The sequence below is a fragment of the Phoca vitulina genome, unplaced genomic scaffold (genome assembly GCF_004348235.1).
Source record: "Phoca vitulina isolate PV1807 unplaced genomic scaffold, GSC_HSeal_1.0 scaffold21, whole genome shotgun sequence".
Lineage (NCBI taxonomy): Eukaryota > Metazoa > Chordata > Mammalia > Carnivora > Phocidae > Phoca > Phoca vitulina.
In genome coordinates, this window is record NW_022589724.1 from 17,051,608 (window position 1) to 17,076,987 (window position 25,380).

A 25,380-nucleotide genomic window follows, 5' to 3' on the forward strand; every position below is an offset into this window, starting at 1 on the left:
GAGCCGAAGGCAGATGCCCAACCATCTGAGCCACCCAGGCGCCCTAAATAAAATGTTTAAAAAACAATTTTTTTTAAATATCAGGCAAAGAAATACTTGAAATGCCATTCAGGAAGTCAACATGATCTGGGAACAGAAGTGCAGCTTTAGCTTGCTCTGCGCCCTGTGCTAGGTCAGTTCACCATCTAAATCAGTTTCCTCATCTGCAAAACGGAAAACTGTGGGATGTCAGCCACAGGAATTTAATGTAGAACACAGGAAATGCAGTTAATAATACTGTACTAACTTTGTACAGCGACAGATGGTAACTAGATCGATGGAGGTCATCATTTCCTAATATGTACAAAAATACTGAATCACTATGTTGTACACCTAAAACTAATAAAATATTGTATGTCAATTATAAATCAATTATTAAAAGGCCATCCAAAAGGAAAAGGACATTAGGGACAAATGCTATGGAGTCCCTGGAGGGGCCGTGAACTCCATGAGTTCAACAATTTGTGTTCCTGACTCATCTCTGGGATTCAGTTCCCCCACTTTATTTTTTTAATTATTTTTTCCAGCTTTACTGAGATATAATTGACATATAACATCGTGTAAATTTCAGTGTTGATTTGATACACTCATATACTGCAAAATAATCACCACCATAGCATTTGCTAACACCTCCATCACATCACATCATTACCATTTTGTTTTTGTAGTGAGGACATTTGAGATCGGCTCTCTTAGCAACTTCCAACTATATAATATATCACCCTTAACTGTAATCAACAATGCTACACACTGGATTCCTAGAACTTATTCACCTCATAACTGGAAGCATGTAACTCTTTGGCCAACATCTCCCCATTTCCCTCACACCCCAGTAACCACCATTCTAGTCTCTGTTTCTATGAGTTTGGCTTTGTTAGATTCTACATATAAGTGATACCATACAGTATCTGCCTTTCTTTGATTTATTTCACCTAACAAATGCCCACAAGATCCATCCAAATTGTCACAAATGGCAGACGTCCTTATTTCTCGTGGCTGAATAATACTCCGTTGTATGTATATACCACATCATCTTTATCCATTCATCCGCTGACTGACACAGGTATGCATCCTTATCCTGGCAATTGTGATGCTTCAGTGAACCTGAAAGTGCATGTATCTCTTGGAGATCTTGTTTCTATTTCCTTTGGATATGTACCCAGAAATGGAATTGCTGCATTATACAGTAATTCCATATTAAATTTTTTTGAGGAACTTCCTTACTGTTTTCCATACTGATGGCAACAATTTATATTTCCACCAGGAGTGTAAATGGCTTCCCTTTTCCTCTCCTTTAAGTCAGAATGCTATCTAAAGGTGCAGCCTCTAAAATTCTGTGGCTTACTGTCTCTGTCAACCTGAAACATGTATGTATTTCAAAAGCTTTCAGCTGGCCCCTCTCTGGGACCGGCAGGCTAACCAGTGTTCTCTACCATCTCTGTAAAACATCCTTGAGGTCCACAAGCCCTGAGTGCTCACACCAGCGAGTTACTTCCTCTCCAGCATTCTTAGCTTGCTATCAGTTCAGTTGCATTTTTACAGAAGACCAATTTGTTTCTCAAACCTATGGATGCCTGTTATGTTTTCTGTAACTTGAAAATTTAATGAAATATTATGCAAATTAAAAAATTTATGAGCATCAGAAGGAAGTGGTTTCTAAGAGGGCTAGGTTGCTTTTGCTATAAAAATAAAGTCACTTAAATATTGCTATTGAGCTAGGTCAGGTGTGACAACTATAAAAATTTAGAAAGGAATCATAAAACTCTGGGAGAATTACTTGGCAAGCATCTTCAAGTCCTCAGTCCCCTTTATGAAACCAACATTGGAGACCATATTTGGTGCATTATGAGCAGAGTTTATGCAAAGAAGATGGCGTGGGACTTCAATCAGCTGACCTAGACTCAAAGAAGAGTTCGGGAACCTACATCAAGTAATTGGCAAATGTATACACATTTACATATCTTAAGTTAAAATAAAATATTTAAGGTACATTATTATTTTTTATGATTCCCTGCTTTAATAGACTTTCTATTAACTGACCCAACTGCCAATCCACATAGCTTTACAGACGAGGGTTTCTAAAGTAAACAACTCAACCTAAACCCAGGCAATCCTTGCCTGAAAAGTCGGTCTCCCCATCCAAGTGAGGAAAAAATCTAAGGTAGAAGGGGAAGAATTGCTTTATCAGTCATGTCAAATATGGTGCCAGAAAGAAAGAGACACCTACCCACCCCCACTCACTGTGATAATCACTCCCTTTCTGGCAACTCCATTCCTGGGTCCAGTTTCTTCTTTTAGTTCTCCAGACAGAGAGTCATTATTATATTTTCCCTCTCTCCTATATATCTGTATATATGTATAATGTCTGTGTATGATATATACATGAATATATGCATTATGTATAAACATATATAATATACATACATTTTTATATATACATACATTTCATATATAAACATTTTTTCCAATCAGGGGTGAGTAAAGAAGATGACTCCCAGGCCAAGGACTGGAATAAATCTGGAGGCAGATTCTGGGGCCTGAGCATGCAGGGAGGAGCATTGTAAAGTTGGCTTAATATTGAATATAAGATGGTCAGTGCGCTTTCTCCAATCACAACACCTCCATAAAATATTATGGCAGGAACAGTAACCATCTCCTTTCTAATATATTGTACATGAGACATAGAAGTGGATGGTGTGATCTTCGCATAGCACTGTGCTTATAGAACATTCTTTCAAGTTGTGGAATCTTTTGTTCAAGTGAAATGGGGTTCAGTGTTGCAGACAAATAAAAGGGGACCATCTCTTTAGCTGAAGCCCAAAGTGACTCCTATTCCCCTGATTTATCATGGTACCCAGTTTGAAAAAAACAACACCCTAATGAAATGACAATTTCAATGTTCATATCCCTGAGCTGCCTGTAAGAAACTTACAGAGAGATGCTGGACAAGTCACTTCTCTCTGTCCACCCAAAGGTGGCTGTTTGGGTGCATAGTTATTCCACATTCCACAAGGATCCCAGCACATTCTTTGTAATGATCACTTTAGGGAAATGAGACTGGGTAGGGGGGAGACGTTCACTTTTTCCTTTATAATATTCCTGAATTGTTTGCATTTGTTACAACAAGCTTGTGTTCCCTTTGTTAAAATTAAGTTAAAATTCAATAAGCATGCATTAACTAGCTGCAAGAGTTACAGATATGAAAGAGACAAGGTGTTTAGGAAGGTTAAAGACTAGCAAGAGAGGCAGACCATTAACCAATCACAATTATTTCCATGAAAACAGAACTGCAATGAATATCCCAAGGGTCTGGGAGAGAAGTGTTCTTGGGGATGCCAGGAGAGTCATTTTGGAAGCACTGAAGGTACATTCAAGCTGGATCTTAAAAGATGGCTAGTAGTAGGGGCACCTGGGTGGCTCAGTCGGTTGAGCATCCGACTCTTGATGTTGGCTCAGGTCATGATCTCGGGGTTGTGGGATGAAGCCTGACACGGGGCGTGGAGCCTACTTGGGATTCTCTCTCTCCCTCTGCCCCTCCTCTCCCCCCCCCCCCCCCCCCTTTTTTTCTCTCCCCCTCTGATTAAAAAAAAAAAAAAAATGAGTAGGAAAGTGGTAGCTATGAGGCAGGAAAAGTATTTTTTAAATGTATGTATTAGAGGAAATCTGACAATTAAGTGGGCAAAATTTAAATTTTAAATGAATACCTTTGTCTCAGTTGTGGGCTGGATCAATGTGTTCCCAAAGTATGGTATGAGAGATAAATTTAGGTGGTATGTAAACATATACATATATACATATATCTATTTGAGCACATATGTAACTATATATATATATATATATATATATATATATTTCCTTTAATAGTTACATACTTTTTACAGGCTATCTTCTATTTATAGCAAGTTATTCTGGTGTTCCATTTGTGACAGTGATACAAAGATTCCTTCTAAAAATAAATACAGCTAATCCCATTTACTATGTGACCTTGCACAATTGACTTGATCTTTCTGAATGGCCATGTGTTCATCTGTAATATGGAGACACTAAAAATACCCATGAAAAGGAGGCTTCTTTTTTTTTCTTTAAATCAAAAAGTGCAAATGGTATTATCCCCATAACTGTGAACCCCTTGCATTTCTGTGCCCCCAGGGACTGGGCACACAGACTGGGATGGAAGGATCACTGAATAATGACTGAGGGGCTTAGCTCCAGGCAAGGGGAGCTAAAGGTGAACCTTGGGTTTTAGGTGAATGGGTTTTATCTAGAAAATGCAAATAGAATTCATCTCTCCTGCAAATCCCAGTTGATAAGAGGCTGAAGGCACTGCATTTGAGGAGTGATCTAAAGCAGTGATTAGGGGCGCCTGGGTGGCTCAGTCGTTAAGCGTCTGCCTTTGGCTCAGGTCATGATCCCAGTGTCCTGGGATCGAGCCGGCATCGGGCTCCCTGCTCCGCGGGAAGCCTGCTTCTCCCTCTCCCGCTCCCCCTGCTTGTGTTCCCTCTCTTGCTGTGTCTCTCTGTCAAATAAATAAATAAAATCTTTAAAAAAATAAAATAAAAAAATAAAGCAGTGATTAAGTTCTGGATGAGCAATGTTTGATCACACCTAATTTTCCATTTATTCTTAACTTCATTCAACCAGTATTTACTGAGGGCCTACTATGCGATGGGCATGGCTCTAGGCACCTGGGATCCAGGTAGTGGACAAGACTGGAAGGTTTCTCCTCTCTTGCAGCTCAATCTTCCCCAACTTCTTGAAGGAGAGCTGGCTTGGATAATATTCCTCAATCTTATCTGAGGCCCAAAGGGGAACTGTCATTTATTTGAGGTCATCTAGCCAGGGAATGGCAGACCCAGGACAAGAATCAAGGCATTTGCCTCCCAATCCAGCACAGTTTGGGATTTAGCAGACTTGCAAAACCGGTTTTTGGTTTTTCCAAGGTTTGCTGCTCTGCCCTTTCTCAGCCACCAGCCTTCCCATTGGCTGTCCCACTTGGGGGCGGGATGGCTTTCTATTCCGGGGCTGGTAGCAGGGAGCCAGGGGCAAGGGGGGCCCTTCCCTAGAGGCCTCTGCAGTGAGGAGAGATGCTTCAGCAAGGCCCTGAGAATAAAGTTGAGAGAGAAAAGAAGGGAGGGAGGGACAGGAGGAGCCCCGCTATTGGCAGACAAGTAATTGGTTACTTCGGTGGTCAGCTTCTCCAGTCTCCCTCCCTGGGGGAGACTAGAAAGGAGGTAATTGAAGAAGGTTCCCTAACAAATTAGTGTGAGACTGGGCTGGAAAATTTGAGTTGCACCTGGATTCAGAGCTAGGGTTTGATCTTCAGAGGCCCCAGGAAGGATGCAGAGAGGGAGGAAGAAGGGGAGGGAGGCTTTATCCTGCTGCAGCAGCTTCCAGCCTCAGAAACTCAAGGGAGCCCTTCTCTCCCTCCTGGGCTCCTGCTGAGCTGAAGGGGCTGAGAAGAACCTTAGGGATCACAGGGTTCAATCTCATCACATTAGAAACAGAGGGAAGCCCAAAATATGGAAGGGACGAACAACCGACACCCAGCAGAACCAAGACCAAACCTAGGACTCCTGGTTCATGGGGCACCTGGGTGGCTCAGTCATTAAGCGTCTGCCTTTGGCTCAGGTCATGATCTCAAGGTCCTGGGATCGAGCCCCACATCGGGTTCCCTGCTCTGCAGGAAGCCTGCTTCTCCCTCTCCCACTCCCCCTGCTTGTGTTCCCTCTCTCGCTGTGTCTCTATCAAATACATAAATAAAATCTTTAAAAAAAAAAAAAAAAAAGACTCCTGGTTCATAGTCCTGGCCACCAGATCACACCTGCCCCCTGGGTTCCATGAGATCTTTACTCACAAGACTTCCTTTGAATTGCCTTAAATCCCGCCAACGACAAAAAAAAGTGGGGAAGGGGCAGGTCCCAGGGGTTAGGGTGCAGGGCTATTTAGTTTTGTTTATTTAACAAGCACCTAGATAGCATGTGCTGACTGGCAGGCGCTGCTCAGCACGCTCTACACACTTTAGTTCTTGAAATCCTCACAACAATCTCGCCAATAAGCAACAGAAAACCCCGATGAGGCAGGTACCCCTTAAGGAGCTGTTCACCGACTATCACTCCTACAGTTGTCCATGTTCCTTCGTTTGGTCAGAAAATATCCACTCAGCACCTACTGTATGCAGTGTCCTGTGCTACACGGTTCAGGGAGTAAAAGGATGAACAAGGCACGGTCCTAAGAGATGAGCCATGACATAAAGGTTTTTCAAAATGAATGGAACAGAAAACTATGAAGGGAGGGTGGACCAGAGTGCTACTTTGGTCAGGGAAGACTTCTCGGAGGAGGTGATATTTCAGTTTTGAGAGCAAAGGAGAAAATGGAAGATGAACTCAGAGAAGGTGGCAAACTTTGTAGGATTTTCTAGACTCTGAAAAGGAATTAAGATTTGTTTTTAAGAGAAATGAGAAACAATTAAAGGTTTTAAATAGCAAAGAGTGACGAGATCTAACTTCCTTTTTTGGGGAAACGATCACTCTGGCTACTGAATATATACCAAGGTTGGCAAACGTTTTCTATAAAGGGACAGTTAGTAAATATTTTAAGCATTGTGGGCCAGACACTCACTGTTGCTACAACAGCTCTGCTGTTGTAAAGCAAAAGCAACCAGAGACAATGCATACGCCCGCGGATGAGCGTGGCCGTGTTCCAATAAATCTTTATTTATGGATACTGATGTTTGAATTCCAGGTAATTGTCACATATCACAAAAGGTTATTTTCCTTTGGATTCTTTTCACCTATTTAAATAAATAAATAAATAGGCTCACAGGCTGTATAAAAGCGGGCAGCAAGCTGGGGTTGGCCCATGTGCTGAATGCCGTGTAGTATAAAGGATGGGGACAGAGATGCAGCAGGAAGACAAGAGACGGATATCACAGCCCACGTGAGCAAGGATGGTGGCTAGGATAAAGATTATGGCATTAGGAGATTACAGGTGAATCATACTGAGAGCCATTTTAGGAGTAAAACCAACAAGGTTGGCTGAAAGAGAGAATGAGGGGCAAGAGAAAGGAAATTTCAGGGATGACTCTTTCGCTTGAGTAATTGGCAGGATGGAAGTCTGATCTCCTGAGATGGGGGAAATGTGGGAAGAGGTTTGGGGAGCTAATCACGCAGTGGTGGTGTGATCTCTGACTGGAGACAGAGAAACACAGGGTCCCTGGAGCTTGCCAGATAAAATACAGGATGCCCAGTTAAATTTGAATTTCTGATCATCAGAGAGTCATCTTAAATACAACTATATCCCAAATACTGCATGGGACATAATTCTACTAAGCAAGTATTCGTTGTCTGAAATTCAAGTTTAACTGGGCATCCTGTATTTTATTTTTTGTTTCTATTTTTATTCACAAAGTATGGCAACCCTAAGAGGGGGGTATGAGCATTTATGGGGGGAAAAAATCTCTATCTAAGCCTTGGAGGAGAGAGCAGATTACTCAGAGTAGGTAATAGCAGAGTTAAGGCTAGGCGTTGGCCAGGTGAATCAGGGACAGGAAAAGCATTGTACGCAGAGAGAATAGCGTTTCCACTCCAGGGTCAGGTGGGAGGAATGTTCCCGGCACCCTCAGAAATCTGCAAGTTGTCAGTGAGGCTAGACCATCAAGTGCCATGGGGAATGTCAGGAGGTGAGGCTGAAGAGGTATCCAGGGGCCACTGACGCAGGTCCTTGAGGGACATACTAAGGAGTTGGTACCATTGTTAAGATATAGATTCCCAGGCCCCTCTGGGTGCCTCAGTGAGGCTAGGAGCAAGAGACTGGGTTCCAAAGTGATTCCAATGAGTAGTTAACTGTAGGGAAAACTGGGCTAAATAATCTAGGAATTTTCCCTCTTACAAATCGCCAAGAGCCTAGGAAGCTGCTCCTGGCTCTGAAATCTTGAAAAGAGTAATCCAAGTAATCAGATCAAAGGCAGTGTAGTGTGAGCGTGAAGCCTCCCGTGGCGACTCCTGAGGGAGCTCTGTGCACCAGGAGGGATGTGGAAGGTCCGGAATGTTCGCACAACCACCAGCCCAACTCCCAGTCATTCTGCGTCCGGCACCTGTTTCTCCTTGGGCACTGGCTCTCAGCTCGGTGCGGGTAGACCAGACGTCTCTGTGACTTTCCTTGTCACCCACCCCCTCTGTCCTCCACCCACAGTCCCTACTGAAATGATTCCCCCAAATGCAGCTATTACTGTGACTGGAAATCTCTTCACTGCTGATTCTGCTAATGGAAATGTTCCTTCCCTTTTCGGCTGCTTGCAAAGCCACTCGTGACTTTCCCCGGTGCTTGAGAGCAAGGCTTTGTCAGCCAGCCACCACCAGAAGGGAGAACATTCTGCCCCGACTGCCTCCTCCGACACCCACCTGCCTCAGACTTCGGATCTAAGAGCCTCTCTGTCCAAGCTGTCCTCAGACAACCCTGGAGTTCCCGGCTTCCCCCTGCTTCTGGAGAAGGAGCAGAGATCAATGGTCAATTTCATCCTTTCTTGCCTCACTGGAGGGAGAAGGGCGGACAGGGAGAGGTGTAAGCATAGCCTGCTGGAGTGGGAGGGGCAAGGGAAAAGGAGTTTGCATTCATTATTTATTCATACCTCTACTTCCTTCCAAAAAAGGATTCCAGGTGGCTAAGAGGCATAGAGCAAAAACCCCTCCAGACCCTGTACTCTGGTGCTTGGCACACACCGGCTCCGTGAGGATCAGAGGCTCAGTGTCAGTACAGACTGAGCACGACGCTAGGCACTGACGGAAATCTAGTTTATAGAGGGCTCTCCAAAAATAATGATCACAGCAACCCAGAGAAGTGATTATTATCTCGTCTTCACTTTACCGATGAGCAAACAGGCTCCGGGAGGTGGCATACAGATGTCACTGCAGTGAAGAAACAGTGCGTCCAGGACTTGATCCGGGGGGATTGGGGGTCTTTAGAGCTGGCACATGTCCCCCCCACCCCCCACCCCCACCCTCCAGCACACTGCCTCCCAGTCAGAGGAACTGGGATGGAGCCTGGATTTTGCTCTGCATTCGCTCTGGGACCTTGGAAAATGTACTTCCCTTTGCTCGGTAAATGAGAGAGCTGGGCTGGATCTCAGAGGTTTTATTTTACTCGGTTCTAATATTCTAGGAAAAGGATACACTATTTGGATTTTTACAGCATTCTAATATATCTAAAGATCACCTATTATTATATATGTCCCATATGTATAGATAACGTCATGTAACTTCCATTCTCAACAAGGGAACATAAAAACTGCACGAGTCTGCTAAGATGCGCTAGGTGGTGGGGCACCTGGGTGGTGGGGCACCTGGGTGGCTCAGGGGGTTAACTGTCTGCCTTCAGCTCAGGTCATGATCTCAGGGTCCTGGGATTGAGCCCCACATTGGCTCCCTGCTTAGCAGGGAATCTGCTTCTCCCCCTCCCTCTGCCCCTCTCCCCAGCTCCTGTGCTTTCTCTTGCTCATGCTCTCTCAAATAAATAAATAAAATCTTAAAAAAAAAAAAAAAGAAAGAAGAAGAAGAAGTGCTAGGTGGACAAAACTCAACTTGGGGTGGAGAGGAAGAGTGCCAAGGAAGTGCACCTGGTCAAAAGGGGGCTGTGGGTCTGACAACGGATTCCCGGTCAATTTCTGGAAAGAGAAGGTACGGCTTTCCCATGTGCCTAAAAGGACTAGATAACAGTTTCCCCCAGTATGACACTGTGCCCAGCATAAGGAGGGAATTCCCTAAGCCCTGGGAGAAGAAGAGTGGAAAAGGAAGAAGGGAGAGGAATAAGGAAAGAGGGGAGGAGGAAGGAGAGAAAGGGGGGAGTCATGAAGGCATAGAAGTGTAGGTATTTGCTTGTCGAGTAGTCCAGGGATAATGAGTGGCATCTAGAGAAAATGAGACAAGGCCTGGTGCTCTCTTGGCAAAGTGGCACCGAGTGAAAGGGCCTGGGTAGATGCTGAGTCAGCTCCTGGCAGCGCAGAAACAAGGTGCTCAGTCCCTTGGGTCTGTGAGGCTGTCACACCGCAGTTCCAATAAAGAAACGTCTGCAACTTCTTGGTAATGAGAACAGGAAAAGATAAAAAGTAAGAGTGGTTGTCGAAGAGATGAAAACTCAGGAGCACTCCTAGTCCTGTGCAGCCTGGGAGGCGAGAGAGCACAGGGTTTAGAACCAGGCAGACCCGGGTTTGGACCCAGCCCAGCCGCGTAACAGCTGTGTGTCTCGGGCATGTTCCTTAACTTCTCTGAGCCTCAGCGCTCACCTAAAACATGGGGTGAATCTGGTCTTTCAGCACCGTGGAGAGGATGAAACGAGATAGCAGCCATACCAGTGTGACACCTGGGGGCACAGTAAATGTCCAACAGATGTTCTCATGGCCTGCTTCATGCCAGAATGATAACGTCTGGAACACCAGCCCCCCCCCCCCCCCCCCCGCCCTGGTGGCCCAGCTGCCCTTCCCCAAGGTGGGAGGAAGACACACTGGACCAGGAGTCAGTAGACTGAGATCTGTTTTTTGCTTCATCGCTGCCTTGCTATGTGCCTCGATTTCCCCATCTTTACATAGAAGGGTTTTGTTTTGATAATGCCCTAGATTATTACATTTGGTGATCCCCAAACCATGGCATATTGTCTTCCCCACAACATTCAATGCCTCTCTGTTTGCCACCATGCAAAGATTCCAATCCCTTATCTGGCTTTCATGATTCTCAAGAGGAGGTCTTCCCTAAACCCAGCACACTTTCCTCCAATCAGACTGACGGCATTCCTCATCCTATCGTCAGCCCCAGAATAATAGGGAGCTAGGAGAAGGTAGAAGGAATGACTATGGGAGCTCAGAAGAGGGAAAACTCTACGGAACAGATGGTGTTCCAGCTCAGATGTTAAGACGGATGAGTGGAATTCCAGCACCTCTCCAGGTTTGCCCAGTAGGGACTCTCGCTGTAGGCCAAGCCACCATCATCCCTGAACAGACTCCTACAGACCTGCCTGCTTCCATCTTTGCTCCTGTCCAGAGAAGCCTAAGTAAGTCTTTCCAAGCATAAGTTAGATGTTGATACTCTTTTGCTTAAAATCCTGCCTGGCTCTCCACTTCACTCACAGTGAAAGCAAAAACCCCAGCAGCGGTCTGTATGGCCCTGGGTGCCTCCCCACGTCCTCTCCTGTCCTGTCCTGCCTCTCCCTTCTCGCTCCACTCTAGATGCACTGGCCCTGGGCATTCCAGATGTGCTCCAGGGTAGTGCTCTGCCTGGAATGCTCTTCTCCTAGATATCTGCTTGGCTAACTCCTTCATTACTTTCAAGTCTTGGTTCTACCCCCTCATTCTCAACAAGCTCCTCTTGCTCTGCTCTACTTAATATGAAAACCCATCTCATTTCCAAAATTTCCCTTGTATTTAATTTTCTTTTATTCATAGAATTTATCACATCCTCACATACTACATAATTTTCTTATTTATCATGTGCATTGTTATTATCCTCTGCTCACCACCCACCCATCCACACACTCACTCACTTCTACAAATGAGCTATCTGAATACAAGAATCTATATCTTTTGTTCTCTGTTATATCCTAAGCACCTGGGACAGTGCTTAGCACACTGTAGGTGCTCACTTAAGGGTCTAGTCATTGTTAGAGTCTTCCTTTATATTGATAGTGGGCGCCAAGGCTCAAGTGGGCAACTCCAGTGGGAGGTCAGGAAAGGCTGCAAAGATAAGGTGACATTTAAATTCAGTCTTGAGGGACGCCTGGGTCGCTCAGTAGCTTAAGCGGCTGCCTTCTGCTCAGGTCATGATCCCGGGGTCCTGGGATCCAGCCCCACATCAGGCTTCCTGCTCAGTGGGAAGTCTGCTTCTCCCTCTCCCTCTGCCCCTCCTCACTGCTCGTTCTCTCTCTCTTAAATAAATTCTTTAAAAAAAAAAAGAAAAGAAAAAAACAAATTCAGCCTTGAAAGGTAAGAAGGAATCTTCCCAGGGGAGTGGTGGAACAAAACTACCAAACCAAAAGGGAGGAGGGTTCTTACGATAGGGCACTCTGGGCAGAGTATGATCTTGGACTTGGACCACAATAAGAAGCTTGAACTCCATACTAAGAATTGTGAGGAACCAGTGAAGTGCTTTAGGAGAGAACAGCCACGATCAGATCTGGGCTTTTAATGAAATCACTCTGGCTGCAAGTACGGATGGTAGAGTAGACAGGATAAGAGTGGAGGTGAACAGGCCATTGAGTTGACTGCTAAAATTGTAGTTGAGAGAAGCACTGAGGTCTGAGCCTGCCAGGGGCTTTGACAGTGGGGCTGGAGTCATGGTTCCCCTTCAGGTGAAAACCCAGACAGGTCATAGCCTGCGGCAGCCTCGTCAAAGTTGGACTCACCGACGGGGCTGCTTGCGCGTCCTAGCCCGCCAGCAGGGAAGCTACGGAGGTCTCAGTCCTGAGTCTCACATTGTGTAGTCATCACCCATCCCCCTTCCAACCCAAAGGGAAGTCTTTATGGGGGCTGCCGTCCCGGAGAGCTACAGACAGCAGCAGAGAGCCAGAGAAACTCGAGCGCTAGCAATGGAGAGGAGAGGAGGCCTGGCCAAGGCCGGCTGCCTGCCTCCTTCCAGGGCAGGAAGGCTGCAAGCTCTGCTGGGAGGGAGAGAAACTAGCTCTCTCACTCACGCGCGCTCTCTCTCTCTCTCTCTCACTATAGTTAATCTTCTGTTGCCACTAGCTGGTCAGTGAGAGAACTTGGGAAAGCATGAGCTCTGCAAAGAAAGCATCCCCGGAATGCTGCTCCACGTCAAGGTTAAATCCGACTTTCGTTCCTTTCCTGGAAAAGAGCAGGCTTCTTCTGCTCACCCCCAAAGGCAGCTGGAGTAAAAAGCGATGAGGCTTCCTCCCCCAGAACAAAAACCTATCAGCTCCGGTTCTCCGGAGAGATGGGAGCCAACCAGCTGGGTACTTGGGCAGGAGAACAAATTCCGTTTCCCTGGGGATATTTTTCTCCGTAGATTTTCAGTATTTGGGGGGAGGGGTTTGGTTTGTTTTTGTTGCAGGGAGAGGAGAGAGTGGTGCACTTGATGATGATCAGCCCAGTTTCAGACACTGAGATGTATTTAAACCCACAGCCAAGTGTTCGAGGTCCAGGGTAATGGGAGGAAGCACAGAGTGGGACCCAGGACCACTGGGTTCAAGTCTGAACTGCTGGTCCTCAAGTAAGTTTCTTCCCCAGTCTGGGCCCCCATGTTCCCATAAAAAATACTGTGTGCTCTGAGATGTTGTGAGGCGGTGAGCCCATCCGCACTGATGGTCATGGTCAAAGTTTTCATGACTTCACCCAAAGAAGTCACTGTCACTCCCCATCCCTCTCTCCCTGAAGCCCACGTGTTCACACCGTCCTAGGGCAGCCAAGGCCAAATTTACAGCAAAACAAGGAAGTGAGAAGCAGGAGATTTTGCTTGCCAGAGCCCATTTCAAACCTGCCGAACCTGCTGTAAATTAAAATTATAGAACGCTCTTGCAGCCTGAGGGCCCAGTTCAGGAAAACATCAAGCTCTGGGTCACACCCAAGCCTGCAGAGCTGTGCTATCTCAGCTGGTGTCACGGACCCCCAGAAACAGCCAATCTGGCTGGCCTTGACCGAACTTGAGCCTCCGTAACACAGCCGAAAGGAATCCACCTCTCTCCCTGCCCCACTGCCCTCTCAGTAACTTGGTACTTTCTGAGGGCAAACAATACATCTCTATCTGCCCTGATTCTTAAATATGTATCATCAGGTTTGAGCCGGTGAAAGGCTGGGGATGGGAGTGGGAAGAGGAAGACTCAGATCAGAGACCAGTGAACACCCCCCTGACTGGGACCCTTATTTACAATATCCCCGAAACCTGGACCATCACAGCAGGATGGGACCCCGAAGTCTAAGTGCCACTCAAATATTTTATTTAGTGATAAGGGGCCTGATGCCCAACTGAGAAAATAACATACATATTTTTTAAACCTAGCTTTGTTTGAAGATATCAAATTCTCTCTCTTATCCACCCCACAATCTCTCTTTCTCTCTCTCTGGCCCATACAGAAAAGAACACTGGGACTGGTTTTAACGAATATTCTGTGGTCAGAAATCCCTACAGAAGACCCAGATTACTACTATCTGTATCTGGTTGTTGTTTTTCCTCCCTGTTAATCACTGGCATCAACCTTCAGAATCAAGCCAGAAACCAAAAAGGGCAAATAGCCTCACTGTCTCCCAGGGCTTGGGCTCTTTCTCCAAATGCCTGCCAGATAGCTGTGTGGTCTCTGTTGGAAGGCTTCCTCCAACACAAATCCTATAATCATTAGGGGTCAGGATGCTGAGTTCTGGACGGCTCCCTGGGAACCAAACCCCTGTGGGGGCTGAACTCCATCCCCCTAGCATTTGCACCTTTGGAACCAGACAGAAAAAAGCACATTCCTCATTCCCCATTGACATTCGTAGGCAGCTGCTCCTGCCCTTTCTGAACTGTCCTTCGTAGGCTAAACTCCCTGCTTATCGGCAACCCTTCTGATTTGGTGCCTGAATCCTCATTCCTTCCGGAGGCTTTTCTCTTTTGGTCTCCATTTTTGTTTGTATTTTAAGGAATCTTTGCAGACCAGATCTACAGATCTACTCATGCAAATGCATTTAGACATACTACTGGATGGGCTATCCTTCTCTATGTGCCCTCCCCCAAATACACAGCACACGCCTTAACTGTGGGATATATATGCCAAGGCAATTTAGAAAGAAAAGACAGGGTGCCTGGGTGGCTCAGTAGTTAAGCATCTGCCTTTGGCTCAGGTCATGATCCCAGGGTCCTGGGATCCAGCCCCTCATCGGGCTCACTGCTCCGTGGGGAGCCTGCTTTTCCCTCTCCCACTCCCCTCTGCTTATGTTCCCTCTCTCGCTGTGTCTCTCTCTGTCAAATAAATAAATAAAATCTTTTTTTAAAAAAAAGAAAGAAATGTTGACAATAAGTGCTTACTCCATTTTATCTCTTTTTTTCCCCCTTTTGCTGAATCAAGGCTGGTGGTAAACAGTCCAGCCCGGCCATCGTCAAGTGCAGGAAGAAGGATGCCATTTCCCTACCTGTGGGCATGAAAGCTAAATCCACAAGCAGACTCCAGGGCTGCCTGGGGGCAAATGAGGACTGAGTGATGTGCAGGTTCACCTCTGAAGCCCTGTACCAGCAGTTGCTCCTGCACAAATTCTTTCTTTTCAATCAGTCCTTCCCAACACCCTGTGTTACCAGCAAAAGGAAGGAGACAGTAAGAAGCGAGAGGAGCTAGTCAGAGTAAGAGAGTGCATCAGGGCACTTCAAGTTCATAGAATCTCTACACCGAAGGATTATTTTAGGGCTTCTCTACCCACTCACATTACAGCACAAAGAACTGAAGCTCTGGGGATAAATGACTTGTTCAAGGTCACAGTGGGCCACAGCTGAGATTTCCAGATCCTAACCAACACGAAATTCCCAAACTGCATTGGAGCCTCTAACCTCTCTGCCACCCTATCCTCCTAAGGCATCACTCAATATTTTTTTTCCCTTTTTGGAAGTTTCCCCAGCCTTCTCTGAATCTACAGAGATGTGTCCCCTCCCTGATGTGACAGAATGTGTAATCTCCATCACTCATTGGCACCATGACATAGAATGCCCCCTGACATCCCATGAGTCATGGAACTTTGAGCTGGCAGGGTCATTGAAGGTCATGCCTTACTTTCAGACTCTCATATTTTAGCACCCGAGTGTAGCTGAAGTTCCTTTGAGAAATGTTCTCCTCATGTTGATGACTGGTGTATTTCTCTCCAGGACCCCGCACCATGCCCTACCTAAATGTAACCATATGTATGCCAGCGCATATTTGCCAATACGCAACTACCAAGAACGTAGCTATCTGGTAGAACAAGATTCCAGGGCCAGGTCTGCCATTTCCCCACTGTGTGACGAACTAGGCAACTGACCTCTCCAAAAATGATTCCTTAATCTGTAAAATGGGAAGAACGGAAATGCCCACTTCATATATTTTATGTGAATTAATAATAAAATGCAAGAGTAAACCTCTTAGCACCTCATTAAAGATTCAGTAACTATTTGCTATCCCTTGATCACTTTAAAGGAAATTCGCTTTGTCAGTGCCATTGACTTATGATCAGAATCTAAAAAGAGGCCCAGACACCGAAACTTGGGGGAAATTTCAGCTCTGGTGTAAACTTCCATCTACATAAAGCAGGCTGGAACATGATGGGAGAGGAGAAATATGAGCAGGCATTATCAATAATAGAGCCAATAACTCAAACAAGAGAGGCAGAATGGAGGGAGATAGGGCCAGGTATGCAGGTGACTTTGGTGAATGCGGATGGTAGGCAACGTATGCAAAATAACCTTGAGGTCCCCCAACTAGACTGACAGTAAAATGGGAATTCTATCTTTTATGTGTTTGTTCACCCCCATCCCCACCCCCACCCTTTACTGCCACGGACATTTTCAAACCACCAACTCTGGGTCCACAACCCAAAGCATGGCCCGAGGGCTTTGGCAGACACTATCACCCCCTAGTGGTGGCTCCACACACCACATTATCGGCAGGATTTGGCATTTACGGACTGCATAGGCAACCGCGGCGCGTGCCATCTCCAAATCCCTTGAACTGGCCAGGAAGTAGTGAAAGACTCGCTCAACACACCGGAGACAAACACTAGGCAAGGCTGTTTCAAAGGTCTGGGGATGAAATGATGGGATGCAGCTACCCTGGGACCTTGGGAAAGGTAAGGCCATAAATGACTCATAGTACCCACCCACCCCCACCCCCCAACACACACACCGGCCCTCCTTTGCAGCCAGCCTGGCCCTCCCAGAGCTCATTGTGCACTCCATGTTTACGTGCAAACAGTGGAAGACCAACACAAATAAAAAACCCACGTCTCCCTACACAGCTCCTGCTATACTCGGCCATCTGGTGACTACCTCGCTAGCCAAATCCCTGGAGGGAGCGCCTTGAGCTGCCAGTCCAGGGCGCTGGGGGGAGAAGGAGGAGGCGGGACACAATTCCCTACACGCTTCCAAAGGGCTCAGAGCTGCCAAGGGGGACAGCAACCCCCCACTCCTCAGCAGGCAGTCCCCAGCGGCCAGGCTCAGCTGCTGTGCGTCAGAGAAGGCGGAAGGCTCCAAGTGGCGGGCGCCAGGGGACTCTCGAGCCGAAGCTGGAGCCCCGGGGGATTCAAGACTTCCAGCTCCTCACGCAGCTCCCCACTCAGCTTGCCCCAGCTCCCAGGCACCCACTCCCTCTTGAAAGCCAAAGTTTAAAAAGGCAGAGATTGCCAGCTTCCGGCGACTCCTATAGCTAACTGGACCCGGCCCTCCACATCCTCGGGGAATTGGAATGCTCTGGGGGTCCTAGCTCCCAAGTCCTGCCATATCCAAGAATGTCCCCCTTTACGCCCTTATTTGAACAGCCGTTTAGGAAGATTCCCACTCCTGACCTCTCAGGACACCCCGGAGTAGAGAGATCACGCGGGTGGAAGAGGAAGGGTGGAACTGGAAGTGGTGTCTAAGGGAACCCTTCGTGGCTCCGGAAGGACCCTTCCCTGCAAGGAGGCGGGAGGAGTTAGCCCTGAGCCCAAGGTTAGCCTTTCGCTCTAAGGAACCCCATCTCCACCCTCATCCCCTTCCTTGGAAATGGGCAGGCCCACAGGTGCACGTGGGAAGAGCTAGTGGTGTGTGTGTGCATGTGTGTGTCCGTGCGTGTGTGCTTGAGAGAGAGTGTGTGTCGCACGCTAGACGCGCCGCCGCGGGAAGTCCCCAGGGAACCTGCGAGGCGCTCTCCCACCGCGCCTCCCGGAAAGCTCAGTTAGCTCAGGTTACAGCCAGCTGGGGAGAGCCCCGGGGCCAGAAGCTGCGACCACAAGCGGGCCTGGCACTCCCTCAAATCTCCGGAGGCGGCCAGCGTGAAAGGGAAGGGGGGCGAGGGTCACAAAAATACATTTAAAAATAGTATGGGTCCCCGGAGAGAGGCTTCTAGTCTATTGATTAGTCTTTGGGGCTCCTCAGGCAAGCGAAGAGTTAACCTCGGAGGTTCAAGCCGGGATCCCGAAGGCGCCTCACCCGCGAGATGCCGGAGCCGAGCCGGATCCCGAGAAGGCACGGATCCCGGGAAGAGGAGCTCGGGAGTCTCCGAGCGAGCCCCCGGCGCCTTCCAGGCGCTGTTGTTGGCCAGACTCCGACAACCAATCGCGCCTCGCGCCCCCAAAAGGGGAGGGGAGCGAGCGATCCGCGAGCGCGGGAGAGCTAAGGGGGAACATTTTTGTAAACGCTCTCCGAGATAATTAAGCTATCAATTACCGGGGTGGGAAATCGGCCGCGCTTCCCACAGCTCCTCGCAAGGGCCGACTCCTCCGGGATTGGCGCTGGGAACCAGCAGGCAGCAAGCTGCTGGCGAACTTTCCGATTAACTTTTCCATTTGAGCCCCCACCCCACCCCCACCCTTTCCCTCTTCGCTTCCGTGTTCTCGCCTCTAAGTTATTATTATTAGCCCAGTGAGTGAGCAGCGAGGACAAACATGTTCTCCCCTGGGAGGGGGCCAGAAATGCGACTGCGACGAGGAGGGTGGGGGAGAAAAGCAGAGAATCTGTAAGTGGAGACCTCGGGCTCAGAAGCCCACTCCTCAGAAATCACTCAATCCTCCCCAGCCCCATTTCACAGATGGCCAAAACTGAGGCCCAGAGAGGAGAAGCGACTTGGCCAAGGTCACGTAACCCACACGGAGACCGAGTTTATGAGGGTTAGGTGATGCCACACGGAGCTTCTCCACTCCGAATCTTCAGGAAATCTATGGGGAAGAGTGGACCCTCCAAGTCCGAGGCGAGAGTGAGGGGGCGGTAACCGCGGGCGGCCAGTGACCGTGCCCCGAGCAGCCGCGGGCGGCTGGACCACCCGGGTCCCCAGCTCGCGCACACTCAGCCATCTGGGTTTTCCGGCGTCGGGGATGGATCACGGCAGAGCTCAACGCCTGGTCTGAGAGACTGGGGGCCAGGTCCCCACTGCGGGAGTGTTGGCACGCCCCCGAGCTCCCGCCAAGCACTCTTGGGGACCTCCTGCCCATACTGCTTTCCAACCACCTGTACGCCCTCCGGGCCCCTCGGCTGCCCTCTCCCAACCCCGCTCGGGGCAGCCCGGGGCGGGGATCCCCAGGGCGCCCCCACCCGTCCGGTTTCACTTAGGGGCTCCCGGCTCCTTGGGATCCCGCGTGTGCCGGCGCCCAGCCTTACCCAGGGTGAAGAAGGGCAGCTCGGTGTTGTCCAGGTCGTCTTGCACCGCGATGCGCCCCGGCAGCTCGTTACGCACAAAGAGCAGGAGGCGCGACTCGGCGGCGGTGCCCGCGGAGCCGGTGGAGCCCGAGGACGCGGCGGCGGCTCCGGCCCCGGTCCCAGTCCCAGTCCCGGCCCCGGCGCGGGCGCCGCTCCAGCCGATGTCGCTCTCCCGCAGGGCGGGCAGCGTGGACACCGTGACGGTCTTGAGCCGGCATGGGCTGTCGGGCTCCCGCGAGGCGGCGGCGGTGGCGCCGGCCAGCAGCGGCCGCGGCGGCAGCAGGAACAGGAACAGCAGCAGCAGCGGCGGCGGCGCCGGGTGGAAGCCGAGCCTCCGCCGCCCCCAGAGCCCCGAGCTGGGGCCGGGGCTGCGCCGGGCGCCGGCGGCGGCCATGGCGGGAGGGGCTGCGGTGCTGCGAGCGGCGGCGGCGGCGGTGAAGGAGGAGGAAGAAGAGGAAGCGGCGGCGGCGGCGGACGCCGGAGCTAACCAGGACGCCGGAGCTAAGGAGCCGTGGGAGCCGCTCGCCAGCAGCCCCCAGCTCCCGGCTCCGCCTCCCGATCGGCCCTGGACCGCCCCCCCGCACCGCCTCCCCGGGCCCCGCCGCCCGCCCCCTCCCTGGCTTCCCCCCCGCAGACCCCGGGCGTTCCGGAGGCTCCGCCCGGCCTCGTGCAAATCCCAGTCGCCCCCTCTCCTTTCCCAGGATCCCCCAATGCCACCCTCACCACACCACCCTCTCCAAATTCTCAAGACTTAAGGACCCCTCGCGCCTCCTCTAATTCCTCCAGGCTCAACCCAGCTCGCCCAGCTTCACCCCACCCCTGGCTCAGCCCTCCTCGGGCTGCACCTGGGGGCGCGCCGTCGCCCTGCCGGGCTCCAAGCCCCGCCCTCCTGGGGGTAGGGGGCGCCTCTTGATGGCCAAGACTTAACTTTGTCTACCTCCCCACAAGCTCAATAGCAAGTCCTGTACCCTTTTCTCGTCCCTGAAATAATTCCTTAGGATCTCAGAGCCCCCTCCTCACCCACTTGCCCACAACTCACGTATTCAATCCCCCGACACCAGGATCCCACCTCTCTCCCACATCCAGGCCTCCGCGGTTGCATTAAATGCTTACAGACTGAGGGGTGTCACACTCCACGCTCTAGCCCCCAAACTGACTCTGGCCAGGAAGCTCTGGCCCCCTAGCTGCCGCCCTGCAAGCCCGCCCACTCTTGCGCTTGTATTTTGGATCCCAACTCCGAGCTTGGAGCAGCTCTACTTGGCTGCTTCTGTTCTCTGTGTGAAATTCCTGAAAAGGGTGCGAGGTAGAGACCTACTACTCTGTCTGCTTCTGGCTCCCACGGGCTCCTACACCCTCTGCCCCATTCAGAGGAGGGGGTCTGTTCACCAATTCTTTACCCCAGTCCTTCTAGATTCAAGTTGATCTGTGAACCTAGGCCCTCAGACAACAATGGCAGCCTTTGGCCTTGGGCTGATTCTGTCTGACCCACCTACCTGGATCCTCCAGGGAGCCATCCCCTCTGCGGGGATCCGGTACTCAAGCAGCCCCCTTCCCCACCCCCCTCACCTTTCTTGTCTCTCCTCGCTCTGTTTTTTCTTTCATCTCTCCACTCATTTCATTCCTCTTCATCTTGACTTTAATCTTACAAATGCTTCCTCCCTATAATTTGTGAGACATTCCCCATTCTCTATATTCCTTGCCCATCTGCACTTTTTTGTGGGGTCTCTGGGCACTAACTTCTCTCTTCTTAGTTCTTCCCTCTTCTGCCTCTATTCTCCTTTCTGTCTTTAACCCTTCACACGAATTGCCTTTTTCCCTCTCCCATCACATTTTATTTACTGTTTTATGACTTTGAATAAAGGCAGAAGACTGAAAAGAAGGAAAAATCAAACCCTATGTTGTGACCTTGGACTTAATACTGCTTATGAAGCATTCTCCTAGTGCTAGGCAAGTACCTATGTTAGCTATTATACATAACCATAATCCAGTGAGATGGGTATTATGATTCCCATTTTTCAGATGAAGAAACTGAGATCAGGAGGTCCGGGAGGTGAAGGGACGTCCCAAGGTCATATAGCTGGTGAGCAAAAGAGCTGAGATCTGAACTCCAGGTTCCAAAGCCTTGGCTGTTTCTATTAAATCATCCTGTCCTCAGTGACCTTGGAAAAACCCACCTATGGAAGATGTGAAAGGCACATCTGCATGAGTGCATTTGGGTCTGTTTCAGCTCTGAGGTTTGTAAGGTGTGCTTCTCCTGTCTCAGTTTACTAATCTGTGAACCCAAAGGGAGGGGGAGAGGTGGAATCTGGCCTTTCAAGTCCTCTGATTCTAAATCGTCTCTTGCCTCTCTGGTGCCTGCTCCAGTTCATTTACTCCTCCAAAATATGTCGTCCTGCCTCCCTCAGTCTCTCCTTTGTACCCTTACAATCCGCCACTATCCTCTGCAATGGGGCTTTCTGATTCTCTATGCCCCTTTCTTCAAATATGCTGACATAGTCCATTTATAGAAGTGCACACCAGGAAAAAAGGGCTCCCTTATGTAAGGCAGAGTCTGTGCAAGTCCTTCATGGACCTCTGGTACAAAGGCCCGTCGAATGCGACCAACACTTTCATTCATTCATTCACCACCAAATATCCAGGGCTCCTACCAGGCACTATATGGGGATGCAGAAACGGATAAACACAGCTCCTGCCCTTGGAGAGTTTATAATGATGGGGGCATGGGGTGTGGGGATGAGATGAGCACAGAAATATCTCAGGTACCAGGCAGGCAGGCAGACATGTGTTTTTTTAATGAGGTGTTTTGACACTTATGCTTGGAGAAATCAAAGAAAGCTTCCCAGAGGAGGTGGCCTCGGAGTTGAACCATGAAGGACTAGAAGCTTGGGGGTAGACATTCCCGGTTAAAGCTGGCATTTGGCATTCTTGGCAACTGTTTGGTATCTGAACGAATCCCTTCCCTACGTCAGAGGGTGCTTCACTCTCTGAGGCACAGCCCACCTCCCACGAAGAGGCTAACATTTCCAGGTACCTTCTCAGCTTCCACCACAGCTAGGACTTGGGCACGTGACTCAGAATTCACCAATCAGATTCAGCCACCCCAGAGGCTGGAAGGAATCAGGCAGAATCCCCCTGGGGACCAAAGTGGCACTACCTGGGGCAGTTACATCCAGATTTTATTGCCAGAGGAAATGGGTTTTAACGGCACTGTCTTGGAGCACAGTAGTGCCAAGTGTCAAGAGTGAATCGCCCTGTTTATGCCTACAGCAACGGCAACAGTAGTGTCTGTGCTGTGATTTGGAGTGGCGCTCTTGACTTCACGGACTCTGCCCGGATCCCATGCCCTCGTGGAGATTCTAAGTAATCTAATATCACTTTACTGAATTCTGTTTCTGCTTAAATTATCCAGAATCGGTATCAGTTGCTTGCAACTAAGACACCTGCCTGAGAACACAGAAATTGGAAACAAATGGAGGGCAGCGAGGGCAGAGCTGATGAAGGGAAAAGGGGGAAGTTCAGTGAGGGGGAGAGGGAGTAATTGAAGACAAGACCAAAAAGGCAGTCAAGGGATTTGCTGTTCATTTTGGAGAGGACCAACTTTAGCTAGTAGGTAGTGTAGAATATGGCACGGCCACAGGAAAAGAACGCCTATTTCTGAACACATACTCTGCAACTTCAAAACTTTATGTGGTCTCTCAGTGCATGATGATAACAATCCCTGCCTTCCGGTGGTTGTGGGGCTTCAGAAGTCATTATGCCAAGTGCTTAGCATTCTAGGTGCTCAATAAATTATAACTGCTTCTTTGATGTGTCATCCCAACAACATCTGGAGTTAAGTCTTGTTATCCCCATTTAATAGATGTGGAGTTTGAGCCTCAGGGAAGCTAAGACACTTGACTTTAATACTTATCAGGGGTAAAACACAAGTCGGTTTGACTCTCAATCCCTGACCCCCTGCACAGGACAAGGCTTCCTCACCTCTTCCAAGTAGTGTGACTTCTCGGTTCATACTCCACAATGTCCTGTCTCGTGGTAATGGCACCACTCTTGTCCCCCTCAGCTTCTCTCTCGCCTTCTCCTCTCCCCTTCCCTCATTCCCATTTCATTATTGATGTAACTTACTGTGCTCTAGGGTGCCCCTGTGTCCCCATCTCTGACTCCACTGGTCTCAGATTTCTTTTCATTCTCCTTCCCTGTCCTCTCAGCCAATCCTTCTTTTTCCTTCATCTTTCAGAGTTTGCCTCTCTGAGTTCTGTCGTTTTGTAACATTTTTTTCTTTACTCCCCCTACCCTATACTTTATTCTGTTTCTTTTTTTTTTTTTTTTAATTTCTGCCTATCCATACCATGTGACTGAGGCAGCTTAGTGTAGTTGGAAAAGCAGGGACTGGGGAGGCATACAGGCTTTGGTTTGGATAACATCTTTGCTATTTATCTACTGGATCAAGTCAGTTAATAATTGCCCCTATGAGACCTTTCATTTTCTCATTTGTGAAATGGGGAAAGTAGTACCTACTTCTCAGGATCATGATGGGAATGAAATGAGATCACATGTCTGAAAATGTCTAGTCTATATTAGGTTCTCATTAATGTTCTAAGTAAATCTAAACATCTTATGGCATCTCCCTCACTCTTCTCCTCTTCAGCCCTAACAAGCTCCTCACGACCGCCACTCTGTTCTAGCCATAGGTATCTCTTTTCTATTCCCAGAATGTTCCAAGCTCTTGTTGTCCCAGTGTTTTCACACAGGCTCTTTCCTTCTGCCTGGAGAGATCTCCCTCTAGACTTCACCTTGTTACATTTTACTTAACTGTGTCAGCTAATAAAACAATTTCCCTAAAATGACTAACCACCCAGTCTAAGCTAACCTGAGCACTAACATAGGGTAGAGACGCAAAGCAAGTACATTGTCAATGAATGAGCACATACTTATTGGCTTTTTACTCTAAGACAGGTATGGTACTAGGCACTAGTCGTAATTCTGCAGTGAAGAAAACTTCACTGCATCCTTCCGGTTTTCTACTATGAGTGCATTATCCTCCCTCTGTCCATGTGTCTGTCCCTCCCTCCCTCCCTCCTTTCCTTCCTTCCCTCTTTCCCAGCTTCCCATGATTCAAGTAAATTTTCTTAAGTAGGCTCCATGCCAGTGTGGAACCCAATGCCAGGCTTCAACTCAAGACCGAGAGATGGAGGGCGCCTGGGTGGCTCAGTTGGTTAAGCGACTGCCTTCGGCTCAGGTCATGATCCTGGAGTCCTGGATCGAGTCCCGCATCGGGCTCCCTGCTCGGCAGGGAGCCTGCTTCTCCCTCTGACCCTCCCCCCTCTCATGTGCTCTCTCTCTCTCTCTCATTCTCTCTGTCTCAAATAAATAAATAAAATCTTTAAAAAAAAAAAAAAAAGACCGAGAGATGGAGACCTCAGCTGAGATCGAGACTCTGACGCTTAATGGATTGAGCCATCCAGGTGCCCCATCAAGTACGTTTTTTTAAGTCTTTCTTCTTTAAGCCTCGAGATGACCTCTCGAACATAAACTCCAGCTCAGGAGGAAAGCTTGCTATCTCTCCTGCTCCATCTCTGCTCTATCTGAGCTCCATCTCCCATCCATCCTCCTCGAACCCACAAATCCCCACCATTTGTTTTCTCTCGTTTCCATCATCCCCCTCTGCAACTCACGTTGTCCCTTTAATCCTGCCTTGCTCGCTGACTCCATTCATCACCTGGCATATTGCTTCTTTTTCTACCCTTCAGCCACTTCCCCCCCCAGATACTCTTGTTGCAGCTCTGCCAGCCCCGTGAGCCACGCAGAGCCCAGCTCCCTCAGTTGGTATAGGATCAATTAATTACAAGATTAAGGTCAATCTCGAAGCTTTCCCTTCTATTGTTGTATCTGAAATAGATGACTGTAAATATACCTATCACCACTGTTTGTTTCCTCAATTCAGATACCTCTCTTTGATGTAAGTTCAAATTCTTTTCTCCATCACTTACTATTTGACTAATTCTGAGTGATTTACAACTTCTGTGAGCCT

General features: G+C 48.8%; 1 protein-coding gene across 5 annotated transcripts in view; it reads right to left on the reverse strand.

Moving 5' to 3' along the window:
• ASTN2 (astrotactin 2) overlaps positions 1–20,452 on the reverse strand; it is an 877,839-nt gene extending 857,387 nt beyond the window's left edge. For 3 of the 5 annotated variants that reach the window (XM_032419128.1, XM_032419127.1, XM_032419126.1), the window contains exon 1: positions 19,314–19,746. In XM_032419128.1, the coding sequence (XP_032275019.1) occupies positions 19,314–19,746 (433 nt within the window). Of the gene's footprint in view, positions 1–19,313; positions 19,747–20,391 lie in introns of those variants that run through there. The other 2 variants (XM_032419129.1, XM_032419131.1) reach the window with 2 other exon arrangements.
• Between the last annotated feature and the right edge of the window lie 4,928 nt (positions 20,453–25,380).